The 10000-nt window shown below is 39.1% G+C and overlaps 4 protein-coding genes and 1 pseudogene across 5 annotated transcripts in view; 4 read left to right on the top strand and 1 right to left on the bottom strand.

Moving 5' to 3' along the window:
- Nucleotides 1–1526, top strand: part of LOC149050432 (uncharacterized) — a 15131-nt gene extending 13605 nt beyond the window's left edge. Inside the window, exon 6 of the mRNA XM_089197768.1 lies at nt 336–1526. Coding sequence (XP_089053894.1) covers nt 336–598 — 263 coding nt within the window. The 3' untranslated portion in view covers nt 599–1526. The remainder of the gene's footprint in view (nt 1–335) is intronic.
- A 520-nt stretch (nt 1527–2046) lies between these two features.
- On the top strand, nt 2047–4052 carry LOC149050431 (uncharacterized). The gene is made up of 2 exons (XM_089197772.1): nt 2047–2182; nt 3058–4052. The coding sequence occupies exon 2, from the start codon at nt 3541–3543 to the stop codon at nt 3928–3930; it is 390 nt and encodes a 129-aa protein (XP_089053898.1). The 5' UTR covers nt 2047–2182; nt 3058–3540; the 3' UTR covers nt 3931–4052.
- Nucleotides 3948–5251, top strand: LOC149050430 (uncharacterized). Its single transcript, XM_089197770.1, has one exon. The coding sequence runs from the start codon at nt 4353–4355 to the stop codon at nt 5016–5018; it is 666 nt and encodes a 221-aa protein (XP_089053896.1). The 5' UTR covers nt 3948–4352; the 3' UTR covers nt 5019–5251.
- Nucleotides 5252–5271: 20 nt separating this feature from the next.
- LOC149050429 (uncharacterized) lies at nt 5272–8551 on the bottom strand (annotated as a pseudogene). The gene has a single exon (XR_016184080.1). The product of XR_016184080.1 is annotated as an uncharacterized LOC149050429 (transcript).
- A 34-nt stretch (nt 8552–8585) lies between these two features.
- LOC149050428 (uncharacterized) overlaps nt 8586–10000 on the top strand; it is a 2375-nt gene continuing 960 nt past the window's right edge. The window contains exons 1-4 of the mRNA XM_089197771.1: nt 8586–8720; nt 8956–9029; nt 9279–9360; nt 9697–10000. The exon at nt 9697–10000 is cut by the window's right edge and continues 960 nt beyond it. Of these exons, the coding sequence (XP_089053897.1) occupies nt 9318–9360; nt 9697–10000 (347 nt within the window). The 5' untranslated portion in view covers nt 8586–8720; nt 8956–9029; nt 9279–9317. The remainder of the gene's footprint in view (nt 8721–8955; nt 9030–9278; nt 9361–9696) is intronic.

The following is a 10000-nucleotide window of genomic DNA, read 5'->3' as shown; positions in this document are numbered from 1 at the left end:
ATGTCCTAGTAATTCATGAAAAGCAAACTAGGTTATGACTGATCCATGTACCCAGAATTCAATGTATGACATCATTTTTTTTATGACAAATGTTGCATTTGGCCAATTGTGTACTGTTTGCCAATATGGTTTGTAAGTTTTCTGAATGTTTTTTCTTCCCTGCATGCAGGAGAGTGGGAGTACTTTAGAACTGGTGCAAAAGTTCTTTGTAAACTTATAAATTTAGTATATAAAGGGGGTGCCACATTCAGTTTAGTTATAGAAATGTATTCTGTTGTGATTGTTTTATGCCAGTATCTAATCTAATTTATCTTTTCATTTAATTTCCACTACAGAACTGACACAGGCATCGTGCGACTGCATTATTTTAGTTGCCTTGGACAAGCCATCTGTGATGCATGTCCAAAGATCCAAGGAACTAGAAAAGCTCAAAAAATTGTTTGGGCTGAGCCTCCTAAGAGGCAAAGATAAAAACACTTATATAAGGGCAACAGCGAATGCTCTCCTGGAACATGGGTATGTTGAAGTGGATAAAGGGGGAGACCTTACCAACCTCAGGAGAGACCAGTTGAAAGTGGCCAAAAAGATTGATCTCTAAATGTATAGACAGCGCTAGCTCCTTTCATGTACATGGACATGTGCAAATTATGTGGATGTTTACTATGGTTCATATTTTGTAAGAATAATTGAGCCAGTGACTGCAGAACTGACACATGTTGATGTTAAATTACTATGGATCAAATTTTGTAAGAATTGTTGAGCCTGACTACAGAACTGGTCACACATGTACAGGCATCATGTGACTGTGCGATACTAGTATGGTTTCATTGGTCAAGCCATCTGTGACAAAGATCCAAGGAATTAAAAAATCTCAAGAATGTTGTGTTAAACTTCCTAAAAGGAAAAAACAAATAGACCTATATAACGGCAACAGCAAATGCTCTCCTGGAACATGGTTATGTGGAAGTGGACAAAGGAGAGATCAGTTAAAAGTGGCCAAAAAAATTATCTGTAAATGTATGGACTCCTTTCATGTACATGGACAAATAATGTTGATGTTTTCTGTTGATCATATTTTGTAAAAATTGTTGAGCTTATATATAAATCAGAGCTAAACAATTGCCTTTTATCCAACATACGGTTTAATGTTGAAGTAATGGATGTTTTTCACTTTGAAAGTCACACAGGCATCCTGTGATAATGCATTGAAACCCTGTCAGTTGCAATTGTTTAGAGATCTTCAAGATATTTTGGCGGTTGAAACAACTAAAAAAGCTAGTTAAGAACTCCATTATCTGGGCAATTGTGTGTGCTCTTAATCTTAAACATTGCTCATCTGGAAGTTGGCCTGGGGTCAGAGATCATCTTAAAAAGGAAAAGGTTTCTTGTACAGGCTGGGTCAGTTCCTCAGTCGCAATCTTTTAACTACCAGATTGGTTTTCAATGTACTTGGTATTTTATTATTTTTTTTTACTTTACAGTTACAGTACATTGTTGCATATACGAAATTATAAATTTCATTACTTGAATGCTTCTTTGTTGTGACTTTTACTTTAAAATACACCACTTAGTACATTTCAATCACTACTCGCCTCATTACAAAAAAACCTGCCATGGTAATTAAAGTGACCACTGTGGTCCTTGACATTGGAAATCTAGATTTCCTTCCATAGAAATTGTGATTTACATGCTTCCCTACAAAACCAATTTCCAAGTGTGGTAAATGTTATCCATCTGTGGGCTTGACCATAGAAAAACCTGCCATGGTAATTAAAGTGACCACAATGTGTTCCTTTCCATTGGAAATCTAGATTTCCTTCCATGGAAATTGTGATTAACATGCTTCCCTACAAAACCACTTTCCAAGTGTGGTAAATTTTATCCATCTGTGGGCTTGACCATAGAAAAACCTGCCATGGTATTTCATTTTCCATAGTGGGATAAGTAATCTTGGACATTGCGATTTCCTCTCTTGGGAATTCCAATTACCATGATAAATCCCAATGTTGTGTATGCATAATTTCCACATTTGGAAAGTTTGGAAACCATCAGTGGATTTGTGCAAAAACCATGTGTGGAAAAAGAGTACTTTTTCCACACATGGTATTTTGTTAAAAACCACAGCAAAACTACCAAAAAACCATAAATAATACATGCATGGAAACTTGATAATTTTTCCAGTGTTTGTCAGTGATGCGAAGGTGTTTTGCACTTTTTTCCGGGTTTTGTAGTGTAGGAAAGAGTTTTATTTTTCTTTTAGCAGCCCAAATATGTCGACAAGTGTAAATACGGAAGAAAGCAGCGTTGATATGGATGAAGGTGTTGCTCTGCCGAAGGATTTCAGAGGTAATGCATCTATCATCGGCCATCCCCTGGGGGGGGGGGGGACCCCGGGCAAATTCAACGTTGAATGGGGACTTATACGGGGATTTGAACGATTAACTTACCCTGGAGGCGGGGGAAATGAGGGAGGTTTGTTTTCCAAAAGCCTTGCACCGCGGGGAAAACAGGGGACTTTGCAAACGAAACAGGTCAATTTCAAGTTGTCTTAAATGAAGAAACATGAAGACCGCTGTGCAGAAGAACGTGGTCCACCTTTCTCCTCCATTTCCATCGTGTTACTTCCGCTATTGCCTTCTTCAGATATGACAATGGCAGACAGTTGACTAATATTAGTCTTTTGTTTTTCCCTTTTCAAGTGAATTCCTTGTCAGAGAAACAGGAGAAAACGAGTATTATTGAGTATTATTGTGATATGTGCTCCACTTGAGTATTATTGAATTTTGATAGGTTTATCATTTGATATGCTGTCAATAGATCAGAAATGCTCATCAACATTGTTGTAAATATTCGGTTTAAGTCCAAAAGTCAGCTGAACAGACATCGTGTATTACACTGTATTTTGGTTAACATTTTTTTGTGTAATTGTATTTAGCAGTGCATTGAAATTTGCATTGTTACGAACATGTAAGCACTATTAAAACATGACATTTCGTTAAGGGTATAAAGCACTGTTTTCTTGTCAGGTTTTAAGCTGCTCAAGGTGATTCCCCTCAGGGAGGGGAACTTTGATTCCTCTGTGTCTCCACCTAGGAGGGGGAAAATAAGAACTTTGACAGGGTCCTTTACAAAGTCCCCACCCTTGCCCGGGGTCCCCCCCCCCAGGGGATGGCCGATGATAGGTGCATAAACAGTTCGCACTGCTTTATAAACCTACTGCCCTACTGTAGCTGGTTGTGCACAAGCATATATTTCTTAAATCTTTATTCTCAGAACGGAGTTGCTGTATTCTAACACAGTGGATGACAGACACTGACAAATTTAAAAAGGAAGAAATTTCGCTTATGAAAGGTAGGTGCTGCCGCAATATTGGAACTTGATATGCAGCAAATTTTGTGATAAGTGGACCCTGATATAACTGAGCTTAAAATTAAGCTTTGATCCAGTTCAGTTTTACGTTGCACTTTGACTACCGTTGCTACGCCGCCATATTGGTGTACCTCAATTGTAAACAAACAAGTAGCGTCCTTCGCGTGGAACATGGTTTTGTGTCTGATTGTTGGCTGTGGCAGCAAAAGTGGACGAGATAAAGGGTTGTACTTTGCAAGGGTGCCTTCTGTGGTCACAAATCAAGGCGAAGAGGCACAGAAACTATCCGAAGAAAGAAGATCGCGCTGGATTTCAGCGATAAGCCGTGACGATCTGACCGAAGAGATCTTAGAAAACAATCGTGTGTGCGAAAAGCATTTTGTTTCAGGAAGGGCAGCTAAGAGCTGGGATAAATTTAATATTGACTGGGTTCCGACATTGCTTTTGGGACACAAGAAAGCTACTGATCGAGCAGATCATAAAGAAGCGGCGGCAAAACGAAGGGAGAGAGCGAGGGAACGTGAACTGGTGAAGAAGCCGGCTTTTGAAAAGAGAGAATGAGAGCTAGAACTAGAGCGAACGGCGAAGAGACAGAAACTTAATGAGCCTGGTGAACAGGTTTCAAACCTCAGCTTTGAAGGAAATGAGGACAAAGAGAAAAAATTAACAGTTGAAGCTGGCACACAAACTGAAGAGTATGAATATTTATTCAGCTCTCTAAACATTGACCGGAAACCATTTGATCGGTGGGAATTTGTACAAAACGAAGAAAAAGTTAAATTCTACACTGGATTGCCTTCCTTCGATATCCTGCAAAATGTTTTCGAACATGTTTCTCCGTTTGTTGCTTACAAGTCCCAGAATCTGACCATATTTCAAGAGTTTGTCATGACTTTGATAAAACTTAAACTTGACGCACCACATCAAGATCTTTCATATTGCTTCAATGTCTTTCAACAGTTTCAAGAATTTTTTCATCCTGGATGGTAGCGCTAGATGTACGCCTGGCTCCACTTATCAACTGGCCTGAACGTGAGGATTTATGGCGAACTATGCCACAGTGTTTTAAATATTCATTTGGAAACAAAACTACCGTGATTATTGATTGTTTCGAAGTATTTATTAATAGACCATCAAATCTGCTCGCAAGAGCACAGACATGGTCATCGTACAAACACCATAACACTGTCAAGGTGCTGATTGGGATAACTCCACAAGGTACAATCTCCTATGTTTCCCAAGCTTGGGGAGGACGAACATCAAACAAATATTTAACTGAGAACTGTGGAATTTTAAATAAGTTGTTGCCTGGGGATCTGGTCTTGGCTGACCGTGGTTTCACCATCGCAGAGAGTGTTATGTTTCAGCAAGCACAACTAGCCATCCCTGCTTTCACAAAGGGAAAAGATCAGCTTGACCCTGTGGATGTTGAAAAAACTAGGGGGATCGCAAATGTTCGCATTCATGTCGAAAGGGTTATTGGCCTCCTTCGCCGAAAGTACTCGATATTGTCTGGAATTCTGCCAATTGATTTCTTAATTTCCAACCCTGGTGGCTCTCAGGAAGAAGCAACACCAGTGATTGACAGGATTATTAATGTATCTGCAGCTCTTGTTAATTTGTGCCCAGGCATTGTACCACTTGACTGAAATGGCAGCGAAAAGTTAAAGGAGCCTAGTCAGCCCCCCCCCCCCACTTCAATGCTCTCGACATAATGGACATCGTATAGTGGAGCAAAATACTGAAAGTCTGTTTAACTGCCTTTAGTAGTTTCTCAGTAATCTCTCCCTGATTGGCTGACTGGGGTCCTTTAAAGCATTATGATAAACTAGCAGTACATTCTTTGTGACATAGAGTGTGATCGCAGAGACAAAAGACTCTAGCTGTTCTTCATTTTCATGAACCACAGTTATACAGTTGCAACCAAGTTATGAGCAATTTTATAATTACTAGTAATTAGGGTGATTGGAAACCTGTCATACGTCTTAGTGTTTACATGGTGTTATGTAATTGAATGAGGCATCGCATGCGCTTGTCATTGAAATATATACGTAAAATCATATATGTAACTGAAACTGACAGTGACAACCATGGGCACCTAAAATGACTTCCCCATTATTCTGACAATTTTCTTCTGGCTCTCTTACATTTAACTCAAGTCAAAATGGGATTTATCAAATCTGCTTTACTCTTTCTTTCAACTTAGTTTGTAAGAGTTTTTTAAAACTTGAAAGCAATAGGTAGCTGTTAATAGAAAGTTTTTAAAAAGATGAGACAATGAAAGTTGTTTTAAACTTTGTCAGGTGGCCAGGGTTAAGACCTGCTCAAATGTAAACTAACCTTCTAAAGCCACATGTCAGTTACATATTAAAAATCATAACTTAGTACAGTTTTGTAGCTGATGACCAAGTGTACTTAGTAAGAAATTCAAGTGGTAGGGAACAACTGCATCATGCCAGCTCTCAGACATCTATGCAAGTGTTAGCGCATCCTAGGAATGTCAAAAATCACATTACATGGATTTTGTCCATAAACAAGACATGTTGCAAAGGCTATGGCAAAAACTCCGCAATCACTGACATTCATTTGCTGCTTTACTGGGATGTTAGAAATGCCCTGAAAGTTTGGACCAAGCAAAGCCTCTACCAGTCCCTTAAGTTCCTTGAAATTACTGGCTTAGCAAGACTGTCCATTAAATTTACATGTCCAGGAGGGCAGGCAATTGACCTGACACACACCCAGTGATTGTTATTGATGTTCAAAATCTGAATAAAGTCCCCAGTCATTATATCAAACTGCTTGATAGGCCCGAGTGTTGGTCGTTGGAAGCCACGTATGCTGCTATTGACTTGCCGTAAGATGGTTTGAGCCTCGTGTATTATTGTACCATCTAACCATCCTGTTGGTGACATGATAAGGTCATATTCTGCCTGCCCCAGTTTGGCATATTGCTTGTACTTTTCAATGGGGGTTTTACTTTTCACCTCTTTAACAAACTTCACTCCATCTTCAGTACTGGAACTCTTCTGTTTAACAGGTTTACAAGCTGGACAAACCCATGTTGTTTTACTGGTGTTTGGCATACGTTTAAGATTTATGCAAGCCAAATGAAAGAATCTGCCATTCTTACAACCTTCATTGTGACATTCTAAGAGCTTATCAGTTTCACTTGGCTTCTTTTTGCAAACACAAATAGAATCCAAGATAAGGGCATCTGAAGGTGCTACATGTTTCTTGCCAGCTTGAGTGGACTTCTTTGTGCATTTGAATTCAGGCAGTGTTCTGCAGTTGGGGCAGTACCATGTTTTAGGTATGCTGCAAATACCTAAGCATGACAAATGGAACTTCAAAATAGGACAATTAGCATTACAGCAGCTTACTGTGTCTTCAGCTGTCACAGTTTGGCAAAAGCAAACAGAATGGGCTTCCATTGGCTTAACATCACCAAAGTCATGTTTCCTAGTGTACCATCTCCCTAAAACTTTGGGTAATATGCAAGTCCTCCAAAACCTGGTCAGTTTAGGTAAAACGGCTTCCCAATGATCTTTGTCAGGGAAATGCCTTTGTGTTACTAGCTTTGCCTCTCCCACGTGTCCAAATGCACACACTATTAAGTCACAATATAGCCTCTTGCGTGTAAACAACTGTTGTTGTACTTGAAAATAATACTGATGGTTTGTCTTTAAACTGTTTTTTCCAGACAGGAAGATGGTTTCATTACATAGTTATCAAAATCACAATTCTCAATGCAAAGGGGGCATTTCACCTCGCCACACCCTTCTCCACAACAGTCGCATGAACATAAGAAATCGGGAGTTGCATGCAGCCATGGATATTCTTCGTTTATCATAAGGCCACATTTCTCAATTTTGAAGTTGATAAGTTCCTTCTCCATTATCTCTTCATAAGCACTAATTGCTTCCTGTTCATGTTGACACCCATGAATTATAGCTTTGGTGTTCAGTTTATTTAATTCAGGATAGCAGATAGACTGAATGAGTGACTGGGAGGGCATGGCTGGATTTGTCTGACAAGCAGCCTTACTCTGGGAGGCCCCGATTCTTCCAGCTCTATGTCTGAAGAAACTGTTACCCTTCGCTTGTGCGACAGTATCCCTCTCAACTTGTAAGATTTGTTCTTTTGTAATCTCAATATCTACCTCTTAACAAGCTTTTAATAACTCAGGATAACTCAGAGCGAGGTACTTCTTATCAAACAGATCGCTAATTGTAGGTACGCAGCGACTTTTGAGGATATAGCTGTCTGCATACTCGGGTATTAAGCTTAGAGCGATGGGCTTGCTACTAGACTTACTAAGTTTAACATAAAAGGTATCCATTTCCGGTTTTGAGGGAACAGGGATCTCCTTTGACACGTTTCCTTTAGCAGAGTTATCAGGGCTGGAAACATTGGAGAGGTTCTCAATCTTGGCATCTAAATCGTTTTTCATTTTCCTTGCGGATGTAAAGTTTATTTCTCGCACCTTTTCATATTCTACTTGTTTGACGTAGGTAGGTAAAAGCCACGAGCACTTCACTTGCGTGCAGGCAAGTCTGCCATTTATTTTTGTCCACGCTTTCAGATAAAATAGCACGCTTGCTATATGCGAACAGCTTTCTGCCAGGCCAGCCTTACAACCTAAGCAGTGTGCAAACAAAATTGTTCCTTCTCTTTCCGTGATAACCCAACATGAAATAAGAGAGTCGTTCATACGCTGGGAATGTCTCACCTCTGCTAAAACAAGAAACTTGTCGGCGATTATGTGGCCTTGCACGCTTGCGATAAAACCAGAGACCATTTGGTTATATGCTTCAAGACTTCGGAAAGCTTTAAACTGTTTCTGAGTGTAGAAACTTGTCTCCAAGACAAGATAACACAAAATATCTGTGGATTCAACAGGAGGCAAACAGTCCGGCATAAAGTCCTTCCCCTCGACTAAAACTGGATCAATTCCAATTGCCGCTATTTTCTGTAAATATCGATCTCTGACTGGAAAATCCAGCTGCTTCGCGTATTCGGATATCGGAAAAGAATAGTCGACCCCGCTTTTGTTCTGGGACTCTTTTTCTTTCTCTTTTGAATCCATTTTACTTGTGGGAATGATAGTTGTGGAAAAATTACGGGGATTACGCAATCGAAAGTGGTACACCAATATGGCCGACCGGAAATGATGTGACGTCATGTGAAAACGATCTATAGGATTGCTGTTGTATGAAGAGAAGTAGGCAAGATTTGGCCAGGAAATCAGAAAATCTACTTCAAACAAAACCAAGCCAACCTACTGAAGTTGGAAGAGCTAGCATCAAGACTAGCTGATACTTGCTCCATACCTGAGATCGGATTTGGACGAGGTAATAAAATTTATGTAGCTGATTCTCTGTGTGAGTAAATTATAGAAAAAAAAATAACAGCAAGTCAAGGAAGTTCTTAAAGGTCAAAATATAAACTGTATCTACACTTTGTAGCTCTCCTAAAGAACTTCTCATTATACAGTTTAGAAAATCAGAAAGACTTATATAGCTTTTAAATATGTGTATTCCTCAAGTCTTTAAACATCCTGATGATTTATTCCTTTCCTTTTTCTAGAAGCCATTCGATCACATATCCTCCAGTGGTCTCAAGAAAAAAACCGCAGAATAGCTGATGGCTATGATTTTGAGGTATAGTGTATGCTCAAATAGCATTTTCTTCATATCATGTGTTAATATGCCTGTGAACAGGCTTCCTCTTATGAGGAGTACATCTAGTGAAGAAAGAAAATCAAATGAGTAGTGTCTTTAACTTGAGCCCCATTTATACTTCCTTCTTATATCCCTTTTAAAAAGTTCTTCCCGTTTTTCCCAGTCTTCCTCATAGCCTATAAAGATGGAACACAATTAGACCAAAATTTTGTTACTTCAACTTTTTAGGTTGAACATACACGTGCTAAGAGGGCAAAAAAGTCAGGCATGGAAAGCCCACCAAGCACAAGTACTAGTGGCACTGACGATAGTAAGCAAACCTTCCAAACCTGTTGCTTATAAACAGTTAGACAAGTTACTTTTAATTGTGTGCTTTTTTACAGTCAGTAAGAGGCACCTTTTTACCCTCAGAAATCTAGAAAAGTCCCATAATTTTCTCTGTATGCTTACTTTCACCAAAGTCTAACTTGAAAGAAAACTGGTGGCCAAGTAGTTTTGAAGAGAGGTTAACTATATGTGGTTTTATACTAGTACACTTGCTCAGAACATTCTTACAAGACTTGGCTTTGAATTAATGTTTTTTTGTGTCAAGTGATATATGGTACAGTTTTGTCAGTGACATTTTTTCAATTCAATCTACTTTCAGGTGGAGATACAGAAACATTGGAATCAGGAGATACTGAAGCAGAGCAGGATGTGGAATGCGACATTGAGAAAATCTCAAAGACAACAGCCAAAGTTGTTTTGTTAGTTGCATTCAGTGTTAATTCCTTTGACTACCTATCTATTAATAGGAATCTAAATCCTCTAGCAAAACATCTGAAAGTCAAAACACTGGGAATGGGTAAATATGAAATGGCATGTTCAATAGCAAAGCAATTGTTAAAGCAACAGTATATTGTTCCAAGGGACCCTGCACAAGAGTTTAATTACAATTGTATTAAAAGAAC

This window comes from Pocillopora damicornis, chromosome 2 (assembly GCF_964200805.1).
Source record: "Pocillopora damicornis chromosome 2, jaPocDami1.2, whole genome shotgun sequence".
In the NCBI taxonomy this organism is placed as follows: Eukaryota; Metazoa; Cnidaria; class Anthozoa; order Scleractinia; family Pocilloporidae; genus Pocillopora; species Pocillopora damicornis.
The sequence above is the reverse complement of the archived record's forward strand: the minus strand, read 5'-3'. Positions and strand labels throughout refer to the sequence as shown.